Below are 27444 nucleotides of genomic sequence, written 5' to 3' on the forward strand. Positions count from 1 at the left end.
CGATCGTAAAAATGAGTACTATTTAATTATGATAGCGAGAAAATAAATTAAAAGCCGAATAAGTACGTCCACATCAGTTTCCACTTCTACCAAAAAGGACATAAACGTCAATTTACACACTCAGGGAGAAAATTACATAAGAAATTAGGGATGGGTCGTCACAGAGGTTGTTAAGCCTCAAATAAATATCTTTTCCAGCAAGCGTCAACTCATGCTCCAATTCAAAGTGAACATGCATATCTATTTAATTAAGATATCTCTACCAAGCATGACATCTCAACATAATATGGCATTTGCACGTATAACATTACCATAAGCTTTATAATAATTACTGCTAATTCAAATTAATATATAATATATAGTACCTCAAGTTATTTAACATTCAGATTATGCCTCTGCAATGGTCCTGAAACTTTTTGGTACACTTGTTCAAATCTTTTACATCTCACCAGCTGAGTGTTTATATCATAATGGTTACATATAATTTCCATACCATAATTGGTGAGAACAAAACTGATTTCAAATTGTATCTCAAAATATTATATCAAATGCATATATACTAGATAAATTTAAATTCAACTCAAGCTCATTGGTAGGATATCGCCACATATAAACACAGATAAACTAATCTCTTCCACATAAAGGATTCTAAAAACATTTTCCGTCCAATGTTGGTCTTCGTTAAGACTACCAACTGGATTTCATATTGGGAATGCATGTCTAATTAGGATAGCTCCAGACATCGCTTCTCAACATAACAAGGTAAGTCTCACAGTTGAAATAATACTATCATCATACATGAAAGATAAAACTCACCATACATTATCTACTAATAAAGAGTACCTCTCTTATATTTGTACGAGAAATATATGGCTCTTTAAAACTTTTGAATGTACTCCAATTAAGTGTTTCATCATATATGAATTCACAACTACCTATTGTCACCTGAAAGAAGATTTTTCCATACAAGGACTCTCCACCCCGACAATTTGAATGTATTCTGGAAGGGTGTATAGCATCAAGACCTGCAAACTTTAGCACTAACATAGTTCCACCGCTGTCATAATCGGTTAAATTGGAACCTTCTCGATTTGGAGCTGTCACAAGGGTCATCACAATTGTACTACCCCTTCTTTATAGTTACTCTGATTATAGTATTACAAAGGCTCAACCAATATCATTAGTTCCATACAGATCAAATTGACATCATGCATAAATCAACATCACAATTAAAATGCATGTAAGGAAACCTCATATTTAATTTCAAAATGGTGATAACCCCCCACAATTTCTAATCATATTGCAGTAAAAAGTGTAACCAATTTATTTTAATAAATCACAAGGTACAGTGAAAGAAACATCCACAAGTTCTGGAAAGCCTTAAAATTTTAACAAATCACACCTGATTTACTGTCATACGTATTGGACATGCTCCCACATATAGTGCAGTAATCTTTATCCCAATCTTCTCTAATTGAAAAAACAAAACCCCAATCTCTACCAATTCGAGATCTGACGCCACCTGGCATCTCAAGTATTCCCAATCTACAGGATCTTCGGCTTCGTCTCCAACTAGAAAGCACGAGATCTCACCGCTGTATGTCTTGGTGGATTTCAAAGGCGAGGCTTTGGCACAATCACCGTTGTTAGTTTGAATGGGAATCGACCTCTCGAATCTGCTTTGGAATCGATATTTTCCCTCTCTATTGCTCTATTTCTTTCTCTTGATTTGTGTTGCTGTTTGTTTAGAATTTAAGATATGTGATTAAATTTTGTTGATTTGGGTTTGTTTACCTGTTGGGTTTTAGGCGAAGGTAACACAGGAGCAGATAAATAGGAAAATCTAGGGGTGCACGTACGGAAGTGCGTTTCCACTGAAGATGGATCTTGAAAGGCAAATCCTTTCTCGGTATGTGATTCTTCTTTTTTTGACGAATTTTGACTTGTGTTTGTGAATTGTTGTAATGGTTTCCCCTTATTTTTTTTAGGATTATTATACAAAATGGTCTCTGAGATTTGCATGATCAATAGAAATGGTCCCTGACATTGAAAATCAATAGAAATGATCCGTGAGAATGTCCACCATCCATGATTTTAATCCTTCCGTTAAAAACGATTTTGGGCAATTTTCAAAGTTTTGTAACTCAATCGTTTTTTAACCAAATTCGACCCATAATATATCAAAATGAAGATAGGAAAGTTTAAAATAAGATTATACCTATTTGGAACCCCAATGGTTGCCAGGGATGGCCGGAAAATAGCCTGAAATGAGACTGGTCCGCAGGAAAACTGTAAAACTCGCCGGAAACTGGATAAAGTTTAAACGTTCATAACTTCTTCAATACTCAACCAAATCGAGTAATTCAAAAACGAAAATCATACTTTTCAACGAGATGAAGAGAATGGTATCTTTCTTTACTGCTAACTCGTCTTGGTTTGGCCGAAAAAAGGCTCGAAAGTGGCTAACCATTTTCGAGTTAGCCACTTTCGAGCAGTTTTCCGGCCAAACCACGGCGATTTAGCAGTAAAAAAAGATATCATTCTCTTCGTCTCATCGAGAAGTATGATTTTCTTTTTTGAATCATTCGATTTGGTTGATTATTGAAGAAGTTATGAACGTTTAAAATTTACCCAGTTTCCGGCGAGTTTTCCAGTTTTCCCGCGGACCAGTCACCTTTCAGGCTATTTTCCTGCCATATCCAGCAATCATTAGGCTTCCAAATGGTATAATACTGTTCTGCACTTTCTTATCTTCATTTTGATATATTATGGGTCGAATTTGGTTAAGAATCGATTGAGTTACGAAGTTTTGAAAATTGCCCAAAGAGTTTTTAACGGAATAACCAAAATCATGGATGGTGGACAATTGCAGGGACCATTTCTATTGATTTTCAATCTCAGAGACCATTTCTATTGATCATGCAAACTCAGGGACCATTTTGTATAATAACCCTTTTTTTATGATTGAGTAGAAGTAAACATGTGTTGCTATGTTGAAAAGTTAGGTTTTTTTTTTTTTTTTTTTTTTTTTTTTTTTTGTATTTGTCTATTATGCTGCCTTTTTATGTGAAACCCGGTTGCATTTTTTGTTTGGAATCGTTGGGGTATTGTTGGTTATGTATCGTAACGGTTTTTTCAGTATGAGTTTTGCATTAGAGCTGTGTTGGTAGTTCTGTCTGTGCAGGTCTTAATCTCTTTATACAGTTGTGCCCAGTTTGTGTCATTATTTCTCACTCATTGACGAAAAACTGATTCAATCAAGAATATGTTGATGGAAATTTGTGTTCTTATGTTCTTTCGTATCCTCTATATTGAGTCGATTATAACACCAGCTCCCTAACAATTTGAGGTTTCGTTTTATCAAATATCCAGACTGAGTATGAGTGTAAGAAAGAGCTTACGGAATCTCATTTTGTAGTCTGAGTTTCCTCTAAAGTCCTTATATTATTGGTGGATATAATTGTTTATGATGGAGCTTAAAACACCGAGTTTTTATTTAGTTTAGTTTGTACACTCCAATGCATGCTAGTTCAGGTAGTGCATAAATGTGTAAAAGTGGAGTTAAATCTGAGTCTACTATTAGTACTCTGTTCTTTGAATGCAGCTTCAAGAGGCCTGCTGGTTTAAACTTTCAACTTTTTTCTCACTGACAACTCAAATCATTGAGTTAAAATAATAATAATAATAATACTTGTGTTCTCCTCATCGGGAATAAACATATTCCATTCCCAACTTGTGATTCTAATTTCCACTTCTTGGTCCTTAATCATCCTTGTCGTCGAATTGTGAAGTAGTAATCTAATGAAATTAATATTTCAAGTCACAAAATTTGATACGTTCTAGCACTTTTCTCCACAGGTAGTTTTTGTATGTTTTGAGTTTTTTAATACAAATTTGCAGTGATGTTTTCTAAACCTGTGGTTTTGGTAGCTTTGCGGTTTACCCTTTTTATTTGCACAAAGAACTTGCAGACAGGGTAAGAACTTGATATTGATTTCTGGGCTAATTAATGATTTAGCTTATAGCATTGGTTTGGTTCCTATTGTTTTATGTTTATAAAAACAAAATCTTTGTTTATGGTATTGGGTTGGCTAATCTTGTATCGTATATATTTGCAGTAATATATGTAGTGGCTCCATTTAGCAGGTTCATAATCTATCATGTGTTTATCTTTTCTCAAAGGACCCCCCTTAATATAATTTTTCAAGAGTTCTATTCACTTTTCTTGATTGAGATCAAATGTATATTTCTACCTATACAAGTACAAGATTTTTTTTCTTGATCCATATGATATGCTTATGTCCATGCAGATAGAGAGAGGCAACAATTGCTAAGGCTCAAGCATTAGGGGCAGTAGTTCGCTCCCAAGGTCATTTGTTTGGAGGTGTTCAAAGAAATGTGAAGTCTTCAAGTGACAATGTCCTTGTTTGTTGGAGGTCTCTAGATAGTTTGGTATTTCTTTGTATATCTCATCGTTTTGTTGTTAGCTTTAGTTTAGTGTACAACTGTAATGTTTGAATCTATGATTTTTTTATTTAATTGTTATATTGTAGTAAATGTGTAATTTTGTGTATAAATATTATATAATACATTTATTAAACAATTTTTTTTTTTTTGGAATTTTTTTTTGGAATTTTTTTTAGATCAGGCATTAGCCGTGGCCAATTTGTAATCCACAACGGTTATAGTGCACGTGTTATTAGATCTTAATCTACAACGGGCACAATCCGTGATTATATTAAAATTGATAACAAGCATAACCTGTGATAGAATCTGCGACTTTCTATCACATCCAGATTACTAACGGACATAGTGGCCGTGGTGGATTGTAAGTTATCACGGACATCGACCATGATAGATGAGCTTTTTTCTACTATAGGGGCAAACCTTTACACAGTGAGGGACAAATACAGTGACCTACTCCATTAAATGAGCCTTCCTTGGAAGTGTTTGGTCATCACAAGTACATCACCCCCATTCCTAGGATCACTCGTATTGTTGCAGCTTCACCATAGAAGACAAACACAATACTACTCTATAGATATTGCAGACAAGTCAAATATATAAGTGACAAATAGCAGTCCATTAGAATTTGGAATGAATAATACGTCTTTCACAACTAATTAAGGAGATTAAAAAAACTCAAGCATGTATGTGTGTCTTAACTCTATAATGGATATGTTTTTCAATTTAAACTATCTGATTATTAAGAAGTGTACCACACAAGAAGCATCAACAAGTTATGCAAAAACTAGCTCACCATGAACCCCCACAAATTGAGGGAAATCTCCAGCAAATGTAGGACTTGCAAACCTTATAGTGCATGCTCATATCACAAGGCTGTCTTTAGCACATCACTGCTTTTCATCATAACCATGGCAAGCTCGTGAGGTACTTGACCAATATTATAATGGATTACTGATAAATTGACTTTTGACTATGGAATCATAATAGATTAGTAATAGGCTAAATTACACAGAATTACCTCAACTATTGGGTCATTACCAGTTTCATACCTCGTTTTTAAAAAGTTTCAATGTCATACCTTATCTTCGAATTTGTTGCAATGTCATACATCCCGTCAGTTGTCTGTTAATTCATCTGTTAAATAATGACGTGACTTGAGACGGAGCCCATTTTCTATTAAAATAATAATTTACCCTTTAAAAAAAAAAAAAAAAAAAAAAAGAAAACCACACCCATCTTCCCTACCCCTTCCCCACACCCCCTACCAACATCTCCACCCGCCTCCACCTCATCCGCCCCAACCCCTTCCCCACCCACGCCAACAGCTCCAACCTTCCCCACATCCTCTCTTCCTCCTCCCTCCAACAGCTCCAACCCCCCATTCCCTTCCCATCTTCCCCGTAGGTTCCCCACCACCCCCTCCCCATGCCCCCAAAATCTTCCTTCCAATCCTGGAACCCCTCCCCTACCTCCCCCGCAACCCCCCCCCCAACCCCCCTTCTTCTCCCTCATGAGCCTCCCAACCACCTCCCTATCCTCCACTCTCTTCACCTTCCCTCTCATTCAAAAACCACAAAAAAAAAAAAAAAAAAAAAAAAAACAAAACAAAACAAAAGAAAAGAAAAACAAATCTGAACCTAGATTGTCCAGATCGTCGCACCCCACCCAACCCTTCCTTCCCGACGAAGTCGGACCACCTCATCATTCCCGTCGAAGTCGGACCACCACAACTGGTTGTTTTTTTTTTTTTTCCCTAAGTTTTGAATGGGAAGGGAGGTGAAGAAAGTGGAGGAGAGGGAGGTGGTTGGGAGGCTCAAGAGGGAGAAGAGGGATAAGGGGGTTGTAGCAGAGGTTGGGGGAGGGGTTCCCGGCTTGGAAGGAAGGTTTTGGGGGGTGCGGGGGGACCGACAGGGAAGATGGGAAAGGAATGGGGGGTTTCGGGGGGAAGGGGATCTACTTTCGAATAGTTTTCCGGCCAAACCATGGTGAGTTAGCAGTGAAAAAAGATATCATTCTCTTTGTCTCGTCAAGAAGTATGATTTTTGTTTTTGAATCATTCGATTTGGTTGAGTATTGAAGAAGTTATGAACGTTTAAAATTTACCAAGTTTCTGGCGAGTTTTCCAGTTTTCCGGCGGACCAATCACCTTTCAGGCTATTTTTCTGCCATCTCCGGCAATCATTGGGCTTCCAAATGGTATAATCTTGTTCTACACTTTCTTATCTTCATTTTGATAGATTATGGGTCAAATTTGGTTAAGAATCGATTGTGTTACGAAACTTTGAAAATTGCCCAAAGAGTTTTTAACATAATGACCAAAATCATGAATGGTGGACAATCGTGGCCAAAATCATGGATGGATGGAGGGAGCAGAGGGATGGGGGGGTTGTAGCGGAGGTGGGGGAGGGGTTCTAGGCTTGGAAGGAAGGTTTTGGGGGGGTGCGGGGGGACCGACAGGGAAGATGGGAAGGGAATGGGGGGTTTCGGGGGGAAGGGGATCTGGGTTTGGGATTTTTGGGTTTATATATATAAATATAATTTTTTTAATAGAAAATGGGTCCCGCTTCAAGCCACGTCAGCATTTTAACGGAGAAATTGACAGACAACTGACGGAAGGTATGAAATTGTAACAAATTCGTATATGAGGTATGACATTGAAACTTTTTAAAAACGAGGTATGAAACTATTAATGATCCAATAGTTGAGGTAGTTCTATGTAATTTACTCTTACTAATAATTTTAATTTATATAGGAAAAAAATCAATAACTAATTAAAATAATGTGTCACTTATCTGTAAACTTCATAATGAAAATGGACCTTAATCCAGCACATCCGGGTCATCTAGGAAAGAACTTACTTTGAACGCTCTTGGTGATGAAGTGGAAAACTTTGGGGATGCCAATCAATCAAGTGACACAAAAGTATCGTTTAGATTTGTCGACCTAGTTCTTAGTTCACTTGTAAATATGATACAAATCAAAATAGGTAGCAATCGAATCACAAGGTCCATGGAAAACCCCCACAAATATAATATTATAAATGTAAACAAATATTCGTTAGTAACATTTCAAAAAAAATGTTTTCTACAAGCTCAAGGAATAGTAGGTATCTTTTAAGAATCAAAACTACCTTTTGTATACACTGCAAACATTCTTACTTTCGAAGACACTTTGTAATGAATTGACACAAATGGTTGCAAAGTTTTGGTGGGGGCGTGAGCTTGGCAAGCGTAGAATCCATTGGGTACAGTGGCGTCGAATGTGTAAACCAAAATGTGAGGGAGGATTGGGCTTCAAAGACCTTTATGCTTTTAATCTTGCATTACTTGCGAAGCAGATTCAACAACCCACATCCCTTGCTGCTCGTGTTTTCAAAGCTCATTATTTCCCCAATTCGGATTTCATGCAAGCAGTGAAAACCAATGCGTTCTATTGTTGGCGTAGTCTTGCGAAGCCCGAACTATTATTCGACGAGGATAGATGGAGGATTGGGGATGGAGAAAAGGAAATTTTTTTTTTTTTTTTTTTTTTTTTTTTTTTTGGTTATGGGGTGGGGGAGAGAAGTGGATTGAGCATTTTTTTTCAAGGTTATTAGCCCAATTCCGCATGGCATTGATCACGGCACCAAGGTGGATTGGTTGCTAATGGAGGAAGGGGGTTTGAAATGGAAAGTGGATTTAATTAGTTGCTTTTTTTTCAGTGGAAGAAGCGGGTTTGATCTTGAGTATTCCCCGTAGTTATTTTCAATCACCGGATACTCTGATAAGGATTGCGAAGAAGACCGGAACCTTCAGGATCCATGATGGGTGCAGGGATCTATTTGCTATAGAAAGCCTTATGGAGAGCATGTGTCCTCAGGAAAGTTAAAATCTGTGTATGGTGGGGATGTATGAACGCATTACCAACTAGAGCTAATTTGCAGAAGAGAATGGTGGGGATGTATGACACACATGTTTTTTGTGCAAGCGCGAGGGAAACTGTTGAACATGCATTGCTCGATTGACACGTTCAGTTTCAATTTGGTTTTCTAGCCCGTTGAGCTTGAGAACAAGGTGGCCTTCGAAGTTGGCTGGCACAAATGGCGAGTGCTTTATCCAGACAAAACTTTGAGTTAACTTTGATGTTGCTTTGGAGCATATGGAAGGAAAGAAATTCCTTCTTATGGACCGGGAAAGCGATGAACCAAGTGGATATACATTGTAGAACTCAAGCATGGCTCCAAGAGTATAGAAAGTGGCACGAATCGAAGAATTTGGGGGGATTGGTGCTGTGATCCGTGATGACCAAGGTGTGTTTGTAGCAGCGATGGCTGCACGTATGCGGGGTGTGAAATCTGCAGAAATGGCAGAAACAATGGCAGCGCGAGCTGCTGTCCATTTTGTGTAGGAGGTGTCATGGTCGGCCATGGAGATACATGGGGATGCTGTGGTGATAATTAATGCCCTCCAGGCAACTGATGTAGCGGCATTAAGTGGGGAATTTGGGCATATTCTAAATGATGCTAGACATATTTTGAAGTCTTTCTCACAACGAAGGTCACGTTTGGTCGACGGGAAACAAATAAGGTAGCTCACAGATTGGCCAGATTGGGTTTAACATTAGATGGTCAAATTTCTTGGTTTGAAGAACCACCGGATGTAATCTCTGATATTCTTTTCGAGGATAGTGTTCAACATTAATTTTGATGTAGGACGCTCTTTTTCCCTTCGATCAGGTTGAAATCCCCTACAAGTTTTTTATCAAGGCCTATTGTTAGCACCCTATACATATTCTTTCATCTTCAATGAATATCACACTCTTTTTCTTAAAAACATAAAAATAAAAATAAAATAAAAACCATTAGTCATAGATGAATGACATGTTTTTGTTTTGAACTTAATCAATGACATATTTTTATTAATTAGACATAGGTCAATGATGAGTGCTACATGTATTTTAAGTTATTATATGTATTTAAAATTTTACTCTTTTATCCTTCTCTCTTTCTCTCTATGAATGCAACATGGCCTCCTCCACCTCAACAAAGTCCACCAATATCCCAGTACTAAAACTGAGACCCCAGGTTACGAACTCGAACTCAGACTTCTACCTCCATATTTTCTGGCGAGGTTTCGTGATTTTCCAACTAGGTGAGGGTTGGGAACTCAAGAACTTCTTCCTTTTTATGGTTCGGATCTTATGCCAAAGTTTGAATATGAAAATCCATTTGATTTGGTGAAGGTTAAACGAAAATCAACTCGAAGAAATTTCCCCCAGTTTCTGGCAAAGGACTAGCGATGTTGCAGGTATTTTTCGGTTAACTCTGGACATGGCTCGACCTCAATTAGGTGTATTTATATTCCTTACCTCTCGAGCTTTATTTTGGCTTTTGAATCTTTGAATTTGGTTGAGAAATGAAGCCGTTATGGCCATTTGAAGTTTTTCGTCCACCTCCCTTGCGATTTCGGTCTTCTTCTTCGTTGGTTTTCAATATGAATTCACAGAACAAGAAACAAACACTGCGTTGCAGTGTCTAAATCCACAAACCTATTTGAATCTCAATGCACAATCATAAAACAGGAAACATACACTGCAACAAAGTGTCTGAATCCACAAAACCGAAAACTGACACTGCGTTGTAGTGTCTAAATCCACAAACCTATATTTGAATCTCAATGCACAATCACAGAACAGGAAATAGACACTGCAACAAACTGTCTGAATTCATAGAACAAGAAAGTTCCTATTCAAAGAAAAAGTAAATAAAACCGCTTCTGGTCTAATTCTTGGGCAATCATTGAGTTGGGACCACAATACACCACCCGAGCAACTATCCAACACCCGAAAAGGCGGAATAATGCCAGGAAGTTACCAAGCAACTCCAAGTGAATAACCCAACCACGACTATCTAACCAACTACCTATGAACTAATCAACAAACAAACGAGACTGAATCCAAGCGAGTGAATGAACGAGTCAGGGGTTTGTAAAGAGAGGGGCCGGAGCGGGGCTTTTTTATTGAAATGGGAAGTCCGGTTTAGTTTCCAAGGAAATACCTGAGGAATTCTCTATACACGGCGGAGAGATTCCCGTTGAATCCACAAACCTATTTGAATCTCAATGCACAATCACAGAAGAGGAAACAGACACTACAATGAAGTGTATGAATCCACAAAACCGAAAATAGACACTGCAATGCAGTGTCTGAATCCATAAACGTATTTGAATATGAATACACTATCACAGAATAGGAAACAGACACTACAACAAAGTGTCTGAATCCACAAACCTATATGAATTTGAATGCACAATCATTGAAGGTGGTGGGAGGCATGATTTACAATGAAGGAGATGGAAAGGTTTGGTGTTTTACATATCTTAAAATCTCATTGACCTATTTATAATTCCAATAAATTTGATTGACCTATTATTAATATCATAACTTTTAATTGATTTTATACAAAATCATCCATAAATAATATATATATATATATATATATATATATATATATATGAGAAGAATCCCATCATTTAAAGTATGGGAATTGTTATTAGCACTCCAAAAATCTCATTCTACACTCCAAACTTTCTATATTAGGAAAGAAAAATACAGTTGTGAGAAGTGTAGAATGAGATTTTTGGAGTGTCAATAACATTTCCCTAAAGTATATCCTTATTATGAAAATATAAAATATAGGGTAAATGACAAAAAATTACCTCAACTATTGGTGTCACGACACTTTCATACCTTATCTTTTAAAATTAACAATGTCATACCTCATCTTACGAATTTGTGACAATGTCAGACCTCCGTCAGTTTTTCTGTTAATTTCTCTGTTAAATGCTGACGTGGCTAGAGATGAGGTTCACTCCCTAATCCAACTGGATTAATAAATAATTAAATATTAAAAAAAATTAAAAAATTAAGAATAAAAAAAATTTTAAATGGCCTAGGGGTGCGGGCCTCCCCTTTCCTCCACCCGCACCAACCTTCTTCTTCTCTTCGACAGCCACCAAACTCTTCCTTGTCCCCTAAACCTTCCCCAATCCACCCCCACCCCCCACCTCTTCCATTCCCCTACCTCTTCCCGTCCATTTCGAACCCAAGCCCTAACCCTAATTCCCCATTTTCAAACAGAAAACCCCAACCTTCCTCACCCGTCCCCCCAACCTTCCCCACTCGTCCAACTTTCCCCACCCGACGTGGGAAAAGAGCTATCCCTGGCAAAGAGGTGGTCGGGAGGTGCCACAGGAGCATCATTGCAAGCGTACACTCGCCATACTTAAATCGGATGAATAACTCAATTTTTCCATTAGTACAAAACAATTGAATGATATAGCCACACTTGGAAAAATGAGGGATTCGATTAGGGAATACAGATGATGATCTTGTATATATGATCCCAAAAAAGACTCACGACTACCCATATATAGTAGAGGCTGAGCCCCAAAAACCTGTGTACATTCATGGCAATGAAAACAAATTAAATCAAATGATTGCAACGTTATGCATTCAAATGTGATTGTTAACCAATACGTTAAAACCAGACTCATGAAACTGAAGGATTTTGTTCTCATCTAATTGAAAATAATAGTAAGTAAAAACCAATTCTAATGCCATGTCCTAACGGTCCAATTAAGTAAGATTGGAATCAAAACAAACATATAAAAGATTTGATATCAAATGCTTTGAATGTGTAGTATAAGAATTCAACACCTGGAAAGTTATTTCTAAAGGTCCGGTCAACAAAAGATTATAAATGAATTAATACCAACCAAAAGGAAATTAATTTAAAGAATCAAACGTAATTTTGAATTAAAACAAATATTAACAACAAAGGTAGTGTAAGATGAGAATTTGTGTTTTGAAATACCACCTAAAATTTCAACATTTGCCAGATCTCAAGCGAGTCCATAAATGCACCGTTTTTTTAGAGTAATTCAGGAATAACAACAAAGAGTTTAGGCAAAACGACTAACAAAAGAGAAATTTAGATGATTGAGTTGCAGGGTTAGTTCGTATAATTTGTCACTTGGGATCAAGGGTATAAGTACATAATGGGACGTCCGAGCTATGGGTGTTTGGTTTACAAATTAACGAGTATAGTTAAGGTGTTTTGCATTGTATTCATGCATTATTATCGTTGATGATTTGATACCTGATTGTATGATGTCGTGATGTCGTGATACTTAATTTAGTATTGTCAATTTATTGTGATAAAGTTATGTTCTTACTGAGCTACTAAAAGCTTACCCCTCTATTGTTATGCATGTTTACAAACTAGACAATCAAAATGATAGATGAGATAAGATCAGATCAAATGTAATACTAGAAGTTTAATTATTTATTTATTTTCACTTTTTAAAGAATTATACTTTATTTCTATAAAAGGAATTTATCTTCACCTTCAGCTTCTCTTTAATTATTTTATTTTTAATTTTGGCTCGCTTTCCGAATTCGGATTTTTCTATCAACCCCGGGCAATCGGGTTTGCACATTTGCCAGCCTGTTTGATATTAAGACAAAATCCTTGCAACCAAAGGGCAAAAGGATGTCTGCCATTGTATATCTAGGGTGGTTGAATCTTGCAGAGATCCCATTGAATGTGACAGATAATCTACAATATTTGACACACTTTCTCCATGCAAAAGGATGTCTGCCATTGTATATTGTATATCTAGGGTAGTTGAATCTTGCAGAGATCCCATTGAATGTGACAGATAATCTACAATATTTGACACATTCTCTCCATGCAAAAGGATGTCTGCCATTGTATATCTAGGGTGGTTGAATCTTGCAGAGATCCCATTGAATGTGACAGATAATCTACAATATTTGACACATTTCTCCATGCAATGAACCAAAGCTACCCCAATTCACAAACATACAGTGTGTAATGTGTGCGTATGAGTATGCGTATAATGTGTATATATAATCTACAATATTTAACACATGTTTCTTCACGTAATGAATTGGGATTTTTCTACAACCTAATTTATCACCCCAAATATACAAGAGTGAAGATTTAGGGTCTAGCATTTCGTTTTGTTTACCTACCAAATAATTCAAGTGATCAAGCTAATACCTTAATATGTTTTTGAATTTAAGTATCAATCGAATGAGAACGACATTTAATGAAGGTGTTGAAATTTTTTTCTTCACCTCATTCTTGGCCAGTGCCTTAAGTTAGATGATATTTTTACTTGTTTTATTATTTTAATTATTTGATATTCATTTAACATTCTTATTGGCTTTTGATATTAGTATCCCACAAAATGTTGAATGCACCTCACAATAAAATTTAATATTAAATAACTTATTTACCCTACTATGCAATGACAATTTTGACCTTATTAGGTATTAAAAAAATAAAAAATTTCTAAATACACCCAAATCACTTTTAGCGTATTATTTCTCTTCGTCAACTATCAAAACTCCTCTCACCCTTCATTATTGAACAAAACTCTAACCAATGAAACTTCATTATTGTGCAGTGGTGATTTTTTTTATCCCGTTTGCAATGCCTCTCATTCCTACCTTTATATGTATTAGGAGATGATGAGGCCACAAATCTTCCTGAGATTGTTATTGGTTTAGTCGTCAATGACAATCACTTTATACAAGTACTAAGAGATGACTTACTTTTTTTTGCAACATGGAACATTGTTTTTGAAAGCTAATTGACTCCTTTTGTTTTGTATAGCTACGTTTGGCACCAGGACATCCCATGCCACCGGTTGCAGAAAATTGACATATTCTTGCAGTAAATAACGCTCGACACCTTTACGCCACTACCAAGATCGTGTGGAACAATTTAAGCTATTACCAGGTCTAAATAATATAGCCACCACCGAAACGATATGTCTTGATTTTGACTAAGTTATGTTTTAGAAGCTGAACTGAAATATATTGATTGCCAGGCGAGAGTACAACTTAAACAACAAGACTTTTTTTTAATGGTGATTTTCAACTCGGCAATGGTGATTCTTAATGGTGCTTTCTTGCAGTATACTAAGATGTTTTCTTGCAATTCGAATTGGTTCGACCAAAATATGCACAAGAAAATGGAAACAGCATGGTAGCTTTGAAATTACTATTATTATTATTGAAAAAGTTCAAATGAATCTAAACATTTTTCAAATCATTCATTTTGAAATCATTCGGCAACCTAAACGTTCGTATAATTTGAAATCATTCGACAAACAAATGTTTGGATTTAGTTCTTGAAAATTAAAAATGAGTGTTATAAGATTTGAGAAATGTGGGGTGTATAAAAAATATGGGTATGTAGAAAATAGAAGGTATATATTGAGAATGTGGGGTGTGAAAGTATTATAGGGAGGTATGTGGGGTGTATTAAGATAATTTATAAGTGAAAAAGCAAATGTGGGGTGGATTAAGTATGTGGGGTTTATTCAACAATTTGTGAGTTAATAAAATAAGCCTTCTTATTTTTAATTAGTTATAATTCAGGTCATTTAATGTGTAAAAACATTCTCATCACATTTAATCAAGACCTTTGGATGTTATAAAATCTAATAGTTCAAAAGGAGTGTAAAACTTTTTGCAAAAATTCAATTCAGCCTGAAACCATTGGATGTTATATATATACACACAAAGCCTTTAAGGGAATGACTCCACATCCTTTTGTTTTAAATGGGGATTGTTTTGGGCTCACACGACATCGAACTTCAATAATCCGAACCATCTATTTTTCAAGGTGTAAGATCATTCTTACAAAATATTAGGCAAATCGGAAATAATTGAGTCATTTTGTTGAGTTCAAAGAAATTGAGGAACACAATATTCTAAGAAACATTGAAATTTCATCATAACAATTAAATGGGCAAATGGTTTCAAACTAAATTGAATTTTGCATAGATGATCTATGAATTGGGACTTGAAAAAATAGACGGTTTGGATTGTTAAAGTTCGACATGAAATAGCCGAATAGGTCCCATAACTAATCCCTATTTTTTGAAAGGAAAAAAAAGGGTATCCCTCCCCATAAAGGCCATTGTGTGTATATATACACACACATATGTGTGAGAAATGCCAAGCTTTCAACATATATTTGTAGATGCTAGAAATCCCGAGAAAAACACACTAGCTATTTACATCCACTCTTTTGCGGTTGAATCTCATATTTTTCCATCTTTCACTTGTGCATCCTAAATATTGAGTGTTCAAACACTATATCCATATGCTCCTCTTTAATCATAGCGGATTACTAATTATTCATATTAAACCTGCAGTTTACAAAACTTCAACTAGCATAAATCTTTGAGTACTTGTTACTTGGTTTCATTGTTTGCTTATCTCTTGCTTGTCATTGTTTGTTTCCAGTCACGATCTTGCACATTTTGTTGTGCTTTTGCACAACAAGATGGACACGCAGAGAGAAACGGAAGATACAAAAAGAGAGTTAACGTCGGAAGAAGAAGAAGAGCGTGCGAAAGTGGATGTGTGGAAATATGTGTTCGGGTTTGTTGAAATTGCGGTGGTAAAATGCGCCATTGAACTTGGGATAGCCGTTGCAATTGAAAGCCATGGCAGCCCCATGACACTCTTAGAACTCTCGTCTGCTCTAAGTTGTGATCCTTCTCACCTTTACCGCGTCATGAGGGTACTAGTCCACCTCAAAATATTCAAAGAAAAGCCAACTGAATTAGGTCCCAAAGGTTATGCACAAACACCTTTGTCCAAACGGCTATTAAAATCCGGAGAAAATAGCATGGCTGCGCTCATTTTGCTCGAGAGTAGCCCGGTAATGCTGGCACCATGGCACGGCCTAAGTGCCCGACTTCAAGGAAATAGCAATCCGTCATTTGAGGCAGTGCATGGAGAAGATGTATGGAGCTTTGCCGCCGCCAATCCTGATCACAGCAAGCTCATCAATGATGCAATGGCTTGTGATGCAAGGGTGGCTGTGCCTGCAGTGATTGAAAGATGTTTAGAGGTGTTCAAAGGGCTCGAGACAATAGTAGATGTGGGTGGTGGTGATGGGACTACGTTGCGCTTATTGGTCGAGACTTGTCCGTGGATTCGAGGCATCAACTTTGATCTTCCTCATGTTGTGTCTGTTGCTCAGGAGTATGATCGGATTGAGAATGTCGGAGGTGACTTTTTCTGTTGTGTTCCAAAGGCTGATGCTGCAATTATCATGGTCAGTATATTTATTGATTAAGGAAATCAATAAAACTAATGGATTTTTTAGAATCCAAAATGGTTTCTAAAATTGGTATAACTCGTTACTTTGGTTCCTCATATTGAAAATCGATAGAAATGGTCTCTGAGATTGTCCACCCTCAATCATTTTGGTTCTTATGTGAAAAATCTCAGTTAAATAAGGACTAAAATGACAAAATACCCTCAACTTTTGTCAAATTATTTTGGCCCTTTATTTATTAAGGTGAGGGTATTTTTATCATTTTCTCCTTATTTAACAGAGATTTTATAAGAAATGTTTAAAACGATTGATGGTGGACAACTTCTATTGATTTCAAATTTGAATGACCAAAGTAATGAATTATGTCAATCTCGTGAACAAACCATTTTGGCTTAAAAACTTGAAAACAAACCACTTAGGAAGATTATATCCTTTAAAATTACCTGCTAGTAGTCATCTTCTTCAATATAAATCCCGAATGAAACCACAATAGAGCTAGGGATCACAACTTATGACTTATTATATTAAGATGATGGATTAATAAATATATCAGCTATTGCATCATGTTGTCTGCCATTATTATGAAGACAAAGAGTGGGGTCCCTCTATTCTTGCTTGATTTACAACACATGTTATGATAAAAGGTATGATCTAATTCTCTTTTCGTGAATTGTAGTGGGTTCTTCACGATTGGGGAGACGACGACTGCATTCGTATCCTGAAGAAGTGCAAAGAAGCTATTCCGAACGATAAAGGGAAAGTTATAATCATAGAAGCTGTGATCGAAGAAGATGGAAAAGAAGACAACAAGCTAGCAGATGTGAGATTGATGCTAGACATGGTGATGCTGGCCCATACAAACACAGGCAAAGAGAGGACCTTGAAGGAATGGGGATATGTTCTTGGAGAGGCTGGATTTAGCCGATACACAATCACACCTATTCATGCAGTCCAATCAGTGATTCAAGCTTTTCCATAAATTTACACAGCAATTAAACTTAAGGATGTCGATTGGTATTCTCAATTGGTGGTTTTTTTTTCAAAACTAATTTTCTCGTGCTGTTGCTTTGTCGTCTGTCTTGTAGTATCTGGATTGTTTTGACAATAATATATAATTGTGTGATGTGTTAGATTGTTAAGATTCTTGAGACATATTTAAGAGAAAAACTTTGTCCCATGTCGGTCAAGTGAAGAATGCAGAGTTGCAAATGCGCTGTAAAATGGGGCCAACGGCAGTTTAGAATGCATCTTTGCGCTTCGGGCAATGATGTAGCCAATGAGGTTCTAAACGTGGTGTGTTTATTGTTGGTTGAAAATTATTTCTAGACTTCCTTTTAAGTTTGGGTTCAGCCTTATGTCTTTGAGAATTTTTGAAATCTCTTTGGAGGAGCCCATACAATATTTAGTTCGAACAATTTATTTTAAAGAAAACTAATAAAAATAGTTTGAAAATTTTGAGTTTTAATAATAAGGACAAAAAATTTTGAGTTTTAACGATAAGGATAAAATAAAAGGTAAAGTGAATAGTATCAAGATTGACTTTTTAGTGTAAAAATATGGTTTGTCATTAAAGTAAACAGTATCGTGAGTTTTTCGTTAAAGTTCTCTTCATTTTAATCATTAACAATATTAGATTCTAATTAATTTGCTCAAATACAAGAGAGAAATTTATTTTGTGCATAACACTTTTGTAGTGTGCTCTTCACGTTTCATGCATATACGAGACAATATTTGGCGAATATGAGTTAATTGTTGTAAAATCGACGGTATGTGTGCAGTGGAATAAATGAAACAAGACACAATATTTACGAGGTTCCTCTACAATCAATGTGACTAAAGTACGTCATCGGGGCAGCAATAGTATTTTCATTTATAATCTGGAATAATAAGAGTACAAAGATAACTCTCACTATTTTCTCCTTATTATTTCCCTCTTCTTTCTCTCTCTCTTTTCTTTCTTTCTTTTCTCTCTTCCTTCATGTTTCTTCCTTCCGGTTTGGTGTGCTCTCCTCTTTCTCCCCTCATTCATTTTATAGCCAAGGGAATCACTATTCATGTGGGTCATCCACATATTTTTATAACACTCCCCCTTAGATAGCCATATGTAAATTCTTTAGGCCGATGCGTGTCAATGAAATATTTGAACGTTTGTAGGCTCTTCATTGATCCTTCTGCTTCAGTCTCTTGCATAGCAGAAGTGGTGCGCAACCTTTACCTTTGAATGATTCTTCAAAACATCACTTCTCAGCGACTCATCCATGCTTGACAGCTTCAATGTAAAAAAGCCAACATCATATCAACTGTTCCGAGGTATTTGCTGAGGAAATCTGAGACCTAACAACAGTTGAAGATGACTTCTCGAGAGCAATGCTAGGTAAGCAATCAGGGAAAGGTCTCAGACAGTCGGTTCCTAACTGGAAGTTTGATATCAGGTTCCGACTGATTGCTTTATTTCTCCTTGTCTTGCTAACTAGAAGTTTGATTTCAAGTTCCGACTAATTTCAGGTTCCGACTGATTTTAGACAGTCGGTTCCTAACTGGAAGTTTGATTTCAGGTTCCAACTGATTTCAGGAAAATCTGGCTTTTGAAATTCGAACAGCAGTGCCTCTTCGATTTTTGACCAAATGGCCCTGTTGCTTTTTCTTTTATAGAGGCATCAATTGTGTTCAAAATGCACACTCGAAAAGTTGCAGCTTGTAGAAATTTCCCTTTTTTTTCATTTATGAGATTTCAATTTATCTAACTTCCTTTTCTTTCATCATTTTTGAAAATGGTTTGCCCATCTGACTGTCATTTCAATTTGAATGTTGTAAAAAATGCAAACATGTCTCCTCAAGACAATATATGGCACCTATCCTTATCCAGTAATGATCCTCTTATAGTTGGGGACTCTGTGATGAAGAATGACATAACTGTTACAGTGGTAACTAGGAATTTTCTCGCTCCCAAAGATAACAGGATACTTCCAAAACAGTCTGATCTGTTCAAGACCCCCTGGCTTTCAGTGTTCAGTGTGTGAGCTCTATATCCAACATGGACCAACGTCTACTTACTCGAACTCACCAAGTCGAATCATTAATGGCTGAGGTGGCAAGTCTTATACAAGTGATCAAAGGGCTCAAGCACGAGAATAGAGAGTTGCACAGGCTTGTAATAATTACTCAACGAGCATGAAAAAAAATTAAGCTTGACCAGCTGCAGGAATTCAAAAGTCGGATTCAAAGTGACCATCAGAGGTTTGTGGCTTTATTCCAAGGGCACCAATTGCCTTCACTGTCCGGAGTTTTATCAAGTATTGAGGCTCCAAATAATCAACCTCTGGTGCCTCTTCTTTATGGAGTTCCGCCAAGTACTAAGGCGTCACATAATCAATCTCCAGTGCCTCCTCCTTCTGTGGTTCTGCCAAGTAATGTATGTATAAAAATTTCCTCCCATATGCCTGAAAACTTTTATTCCAACTTGTTAGATATAGAAACCCATAGAAACTTCTAGTTCCATAATCAATAAATACATGAGGAAATGATGCAATACTCTAGTTCCAAGAATATAAATTAATAGATAAGCTTCATTTCATTCCAATATATCGTGTTAAATACAATAAAGCATATCCTTCACTAAGATGTGGTACTTCTGGACCAAATATCAATTTATCTTTTCCCTCACAAAGATAGATGATCCGTCTTTGTGTCTAAATATTGGTTAATCATTTGAGTATTCAACTCATAATCTTCAATCCATATGGTTCTTTAATATCATAAACATCATGGATAAGATTCGTGTTGGCATATTGTTCGATCTGCAGCTCAAGACAATATTTCTTTCAACACTTTATAATCTTTCTAGACTCTTCAAGAGTCTCAATCTAATATTATCAACTCTTGCAAGATGTTTAGTATGTTGCAACAATATCATAATAAAAGTACTCACTAAAGCAATTTATATCATCCATTGGTTATTGAGTACATAATTTATGATTTACCCTTCCACGACTTACTTCAAACAATTTGAATCCTTCAAAGATTTTCTACACTTCATGACACATTACCTTTTTAGAACTTATACAAAGCAATTTGCTCCCATGTATACTTGAGGGGTTTACTTATGGAGATATGATGTGGGCGACTCACAACCCTTCGTATATAATTCTCCATTCATATAAACTCATTTATAGGAGTATAGTTTCAGGTTTCAATTAGTAACCTTGTGTGATATCATATAAGTGTATTTCATTGTATTACAAATGCCCATATGTAACCTCCTTGGTTCAATACGTTGGTTTCATTGTTTGTTTATCTCTCGCTTGTCATTATTTGTTTCCGCTCACGATCTTACACATTTTGTTGAGCTTTCGCACAACAAGATGCACACGCAGAGAAAAACGGAAGATACAAAAAGAGATTTAAGGTGGGAAGAAGAAGAGAAAGAGCGTGCGAAAGTGGATGCGTGGAAATATGTATAGGATTTGTTGAAATCGTGGTGGTAAAATGCGCCATTGAACTCGGGATAGCCGATGCAATTGAAAGCCATGGCAGCCCCATGACACTCTTGGAGCTCTTGTCTGCTCTAAGTTGTGATCCTTCTCACCTTTACCGCGTCATGAGGGTACTAGTCCACCTCAAAATATTCAAAGAAAAACCAACGGAATTAGGCCCCAAAGGTTATGCACAAACACCTTTGTCCAAACGGCTATTAAAATCCAGAGAAAATAACGTGGCTGCATTCATTTTTCTCAAGAGTAGCCGGGTAATGCTGGCACCATGGCACGGCCTAAGTACCCAACTTTGAGGAAATAGCAATCCGTCATTTGAGGCAGTGCATGGAGAAGATGTATGGAGCTTTGCCACCGCCAATCCTGATCACAGCAAGATCATCAATGATGCAATGGCTTGTGATGCAAGGGTGGTTGTGCCTGCAGTGATTGAAAGATGTTTAGAGGTGTTCAAAGGGTGTTTAGAGGTGTTCAAAGGGCTTGAGACAATAGTAGGTGTGGGTGGTGGTGATGGGACTACGTTGTGCTTGTTGGTCGAGACTTGTCCGTGGATTCAAGGCATCGACTTTGATCTTCCTCATGTTGTGTCTGTTGCTCAGGAGTGTGATCGGATGGAGGTGACTTTTTTTTTGTGTTCCAAAGGCTGATGTTGCACTTATCATGGTTAGTATATTTATAGTTTATGGAAACCAATAAAATTAAAACACTTAGGAAGATTATTGCCTTAAAAATTACTAGCTAGCAGTCGTCTTGTTTAATATTAATCCCCCAATGAAACCTCAATAGAGCTAGGGATCACAACTTATGACTTAATATAATTAAGATGTCAGTTAACAAACATATCAACTATCACATCACGTGATTTGCTTATTACCATCGAGAAAAAATGGGGTGCCTCTATTCTTGCTTAATAGACAAGACGCGTTATGTGAAAAGTATGATCTTTTTGTGAATTTAGTGGGTTCTTCACAACTGGAGAGATGACGACTGTATTTGTATCCTGAAAAAGTGCAGAGAAGCTATTCCGAACGATAGAGGGAAAGTTATAATCATAGAAGCAACAATAGAGGGAATCATAGTTTTTGTTGGGAAACACATATTTCCAACCACTGTGCAAGGAACATCTCCCGTTTCTATCTGATGTTATATCACATTAGGTGATGGTGCTGGTTGTTTGGAATGACAATCGAGAAGTAGCTATTAATATTTAACACGACGAATCATGTCAAGATTGATATCTTTGTGTTTTTGTTGTTTCTTTCAGGAGTTTGAGAAACTGCAACTTACAAGGGCCTATTCCTGATTTGAGTACGATTCCAAACCTTGGTTATGCACAGGTTTAAGTTTAATTGTGTAAAAAATGGAGAGATTGATCGCCGTCACTCATAGCTGCGTTTCAGGAAATGAGTTTATCTCTTGCCAATTCTGTGTACCCACTTTTTATTCATGATGATTAGTGCTCGCTTGCAACCCAATTTGCTGCTATAAAGTTTTACGTTTTACGATCTGTTCATGCTTAAACCTCTTCCAATTTTGCAATTCTGTGTAAATTTTGCAGGTCAAGATGGGTCACCTATTTGGGCAATGTTGGGATGTCTAGGCTTAGGTGGAGACGTAGACTTATGGAAGAGGTGAAGTAGCTTAGCTCTATCTCTTTAGCTCTTATTTGTTCTGTTTAAGCTCATTGGTGCTGGCTCTAAGGTTCTTCGAAACTCTCTGTTTTCGAAATCTGAAGCTTAGAATCCCATTCAACCACAAGGAACAAGAATAATTGAAAAAAGAAAATATTTTGGCGTCCAAAAAGAAGCATGTGCAATCCTCTAATTTTATTAATATGAAAGAAGTGATGCAAATCCAGTAAAGATGTAAATAAGAGCTATTAGTGGAAAAAATAGTTGTATAATTTCAGGCCTTGAAGAAGGCTACAAAAAATATGAGAATAACGTATCTTCATAGTGTTTATGTTTGTTCATTTCTCCCTTACGGTTTTTTATGCCTGTTAACGCTTGAACAATGATGCAGGTCAATCAAGCAGATAAGATTCAAAAAGAAAACTCCACATCTGTTGCCAGCAATGCTCATGGGGAGAAGTACAGGAAACCAAAGCCTACAAATCCAAAGCCTTTAAGGTTTAGAACTGATGTATGTGAAACCTGCTGTGACCAATTTCTTTACCCTCATGCACCACTTAAGGAGATCACATTAGTCAGGACTCCAGGAGCAAGGTCAAAAAGCAAGCATCATAATGTGATACAGGTATACTTGGGAGCTACAAATGCTTTGTGTGTGGTTTGAATCTGAACAATTACATTGTGTATCACCGTCATATAAGCAAATTTGTTATGTGTGATGGTGTATTTACGCATGACTGAAATGGATGATCTAATTTTATGCAATTTATAATTTTGGGTTTCTCTAATTTTTTGCTTTTTTGTGATTTATTTGATGAAACTTTCAATCTTGAAGTACATTTTTCATATATGTACTCATCAAATGTCGTGATTACTGTTCCTCTGGTTTTTTGGGCTACAAATTAAATTTTGGGTTTCGTTTGATTGTTTGTGCTAATTGAGCTAATCTTTTGTTCTGTAGCAACAAGGAAAAATGAGTCAGCCGGAGGACTCTGAAAGATGATTGTTGTTGTTGCTGCTATAGATATGCTGGCGGATCATATGGAGGAAGAGTTAAGCTTGGATTGAGAAGTGGGATAATCCTCTGCAATGCTATCACAAAGTTCAAATTGGAGTTGTGCCCAAGGTGACCCTGATCCTTTGATCCTTTTCCAGATTCTCACATTTGTGGTTATTATTGAATGGTATGCATATGGAAGAAACATGGGAACCATTGAGATGTTGAATACTTTGATTTTGTGTGTTTTTTCAAGGAATGGGAGAACCTTTGAATAAGTATGGTTCCTTAATTGAAGCAATTCATGTTATGACTGGATCACTATTTCACCTCTACGTAAACTGCCATTTCTTATAATAACTCTTCTGTCAAATCATAGGTACATAAATATGTTCCAACCACCGACGGTACCTCAATGTGATAGTCGAGCTATTATATCAATGCCACGGAAATCCTTGACAGTCAAAGAGTATACAATCAAGGAAATGCTAATAAGCTGCATAAGTAATGATGTAGTTCGCAATTGCCAAGAACATTGGGCTTACTACTTTGTCAGTTGTACATCTAATCTTCTGTAGGTCGGCATTATTCATGCTATCAAAAAGCTCCACAGTGATCTTCTAGCTATGGAGTGACTCATGAAAAGCAACGTGCACACCTACACGGGAAAAACTCGGGAAATTGCTAGAGACATTTCAAGTGGAATGCTTTTTTCGTTTCTGAATTTTTTTTTTTTATTATTATTTTTTTTATATTTTTTTTGGGTTTTCAGATCATGGAATGCTTTTCTCATGCTGAGATTGTAACCCTATCAATAAGCAACTGAAACACAGAAGTTCTTCATCGCATGTTAGTTTTGATCCGTTTCTTAAAATCCTATGCATGGTACAAGAAAAACATCTCTTTAGCAGCAAAGAAGAAAGAAGAGTGAAATACCGAACAACAACGTAAATAAGATAATTTTTATGTATGATTTGTTCTTTATAGAACATAGGACGTCAATAGATTTTTATATGGATGTAAATAAATTTTCACATGTCCCACACATTTAACAAAGTTTTAATACCCGCAGCATCGCGCGGGCTCTTTTGCTTGTGTGCTTATCCAATCGCCAAATACAGCCCAAATGTGCTTATCTAAACGCCAAATACAGCGGGAAGAAACTGAGAACTAAATTGTCAACTAATACACAAACCTCCAAAACAAATCTGCATGTTCTATCACTTGAGTTTCTTCGAATCCTTGGAGGTTTTCTCCAACGGTGCGAAAACTGGAGAAAATCTGTGGTCGCGGATGATAGAAACTAAAACGTACGTGTTTGCAGCTAAGAATATGATGCTTGCCATCCAGAGTTGAAGAAAGACGTTTTGTCCCTTAAACTCAAGCATATAACCCCACAACAACCAATGAAGTTGACCGCCTACCCACAATGCGATGCATGATACACCTTTCCATTTAAGCTTCATGTTGCTCCAAGCGAGAACCAGCGGCAAGAGGCAAAAGAACCACACAAAGTATTGTGCAGTCATTACCTGTCAACAATGGACAGAAGTAATTTAGATTCAGTCGGGAAATCAAAATTTTCTAAGGTCGAAAGTACAGTATTCCACGCCAGCGAAAAAAAGTACAGTATTGAAGCAGAGGTTTTCAATGAGAATAACCACTAGGAATCCGACATCAAAAGTCAATCATATAAGTAAAAAATTTACTAAGCCAGCAATTTTTAGAAGAGAAAAACCTTGTTGAATGCCACAAATGCCACTGTCTGAACTAAGCAGCAGAATGGAAGGTCTTTGGCGAAACTCAAGACAAGAACAACCTGGACTATCAACTGAGGCAAAAATGAGACGAGTTTCTCCAATATGGAAAGTTTACGGTGGTACTGAAGGTAGATGTGATAAAAGTAAATGGAAAAATTGTGCCTTGGATCAGTACGGGTAAGATGATACAGCAGAGCCTCGTACAGGAAATCCCACCCATACAGATGATAGAATAAACCAGTGAAAAGGAAGAATACGACTGCAGATATAAAGGAGAAAAGTATCCTTTCTCGTGTTAATGCACTTTTCAAAAGAAACCATGGGCAAAGAAGCTGAGCGAGTCTTGTAGCAGAACTGCTTTGAGGTGATTCTTGCCAACGATTCCAATATTGAAGTCTAGGTTTCTGACCAGGCTGAAACACATGCGGATCAAGAATCACAAGGATTGGTAGTGCATAGATAATGGGGTAGATTCTGAAGTGGACAACAAGCCCATACCAAAATGCAGCTTGTAACACACGTCCTGTCATGAAGAAAAATATCAGAGAGTTAGACAGTTATGGGCAGAAGCCATAACAACCATTCAAAATAATAGAATTTGACCAACACTACTTATAGCAGAATGCAATGCCAACTTGGGTTTTCGTAAAGAGATCATGCTCACAAAATGCAAAGGACCTTTCTGAATCCGAGGAACATTGGGAATATTAACATCATAATTCTAATATCGAAAATGGAAAACAACAAATACACTGCCATGCTTGTTGGTATCTAGCACGGTTGCCGCAAAAGAGAACAAATCATGAGAAGATTAAACGTCATTACAGAAAACTCAAGAGATAGAAGCGTATAGCTAGTTCGATTAATAATGCAACAGATAACTCTCACTCAATACAGAGAAAAATTCATTACTGAGTAATTTAGTAGCAGTTATTCTCTGATGAGTTCAATGCCAAAAGGGAAATAAATTTTAGACAAGGAAAGAAACTTACACCGTTCATAAGACATATGAAGACCCAAAGAACCAAAGCACAAACAATTGGCTCACAATTCCCTCGAGTCCCAATCGTAAAAGTAAACGGATTAAAGAGCCAAACAATCACAGAAATCATGCTCAATTTCTCCGGCACCCCGCGAAGCTTCAGTATCATCCTTATAAGCAAACCCACAAGCAAATCTACAGAATTTGCACAACATAAAAACAATGCCACTTGAATTCCTCCACTCAAACAAATAATAAAACAAAACGAGAAATACTTGCAAATGGAACCGGTTACAAGATCAAAGCCATGATTTATATACGGGTATTGTCTGTTTAGTATCCGCAATTATATTTTCGATAAAAAGTTTGTAACCAGTTCTATTTGTGCATATTTCCAAATACAAAAAGTAAAGTACCTGCAGCTGAGAAGATGAATTTGCCCCAAGAGCGATGGAGAATCGAATTGGGGATGAGCAGAAAGGCGAGGAGAGGAGAGTATCTGTAAGTGGATCTTTCAAATGGGGATTTGCCAGACATCATTAGAGAAGCTGCGTCTGAGAATACCATGTAATCGATGTCTGTGTACCTCACCTCCATGTGGGCGTCCTGCCACTCTCCGTAGAGGATTAAAACCACCCTCAGTATCGCCGAGACGATGAGAAGCGTACGGAATTGTACGGACACCATTGAGGATTAGAGGGGACGGAGATGGAGGAGGGAGTTGGAGGAAAGCGGTGAAGGGGGTTGAGTTGTATAGGTGGGGATAATATAGTGAATAAATGCATTGACCGAGGGGATTTTGGACACAAACATTCTAGAGTAATTCTATTCATCACATTTTCATACCACCTTAGCTGGTATTTGATGTGGACAATCACATCATTTGAATTAATCAAATTTTTAAATTTAGTTCATTATTTAATAAACTAATAATTAAGAAAAATTAGTTAATTAAATGATAATTGTGGT

General features: G+C 36.8%; 2 protein-coding genes, 1 long non-coding RNA gene and 2 pseudogenes across 3 annotated transcripts; 4 read left to right on the plus strand and 1 right to left on the minus strand.

Annotated features, from left to right (window-relative positions):
• Positions 1–1321: 1321 nt before the first annotated feature.
• LOC148696869 (uncharacterized) lies at positions 1322–4557 on the plus strand. Its single transcript, XR_015962812.1, has 2 exons — positions 1322–1909; positions 4311–4557. It is a non-coding gene; the product is annotated as an uncharacterized LOC148696869 (long non-coding RNA).
• Positions 4558–15500: 10943 nt separating this feature from the next.
• LOC137722601 (acetylserotonin O-methyltransferase-like) lies at positions 15501–17754 on the plus strand. The gene is made up of 2 exons (XM_068461646.2): positions 15501–16612; positions 17292–17754. Exons 1-2 carry the CDS (start codon positions 15833–15835, stop codon positions 17592–17594), a joined length of 1083 nt encoding a protein of 360 aa, XP_068317747.1. The 5' UTR covers positions 15501–15832; the 3' UTR covers positions 17595–17754.
• A 107-nt stretch (positions 17755–17861) lies between these two features.
• On the plus strand, positions 17862–18002 carry LOC137727164 (U4 spliceosomal RNA; annotated as a pseudogene).
• Positions 18003–21065: 3063 nt separating this feature from the next.
• On the plus strand, positions 21066–22371 carry LOC137724868 (acetylserotonin O-methyltransferase pseudogene; annotated as a pseudogene).
• Positions 22372–24680: 2309 nt separating this feature from the next.
• LOC137726341 (GPI mannosyltransferase 1) lies at positions 24681–27236 on the minus strand. Its single transcript, XM_068465256.2, has 4 exons — positions 26892–27236; positions 26488–26670; positions 25472–26016; positions 24681–25265 (listed from the first exon to the last, which is right to left on the minus strand). Exons 1-4 carry the CDS (start codon positions 27160–27162, stop codon positions 24954–24956), a joined length of 1311 nt encoding a protein of 436 aa, XP_068321357.2. The 5' UTR covers positions 27163–27236; the 3' UTR covers positions 24681–24953.
• Between the last annotated feature and the right edge of the window lie 208 nt (positions 27237–27444).

Source organism: Pyrus communis, chromosome 5, assembly GCF_041283825.1.
Source record: "Pyrus communis isolate YQ-2024b chromosome 5, ASM4128382v1, whole genome shotgun sequence".
NCBI lineage: Eukaryota > Viridiplantae > Streptophyta > Magnoliopsida > Rosales > Rosaceae > Pyrus > Pyrus communis.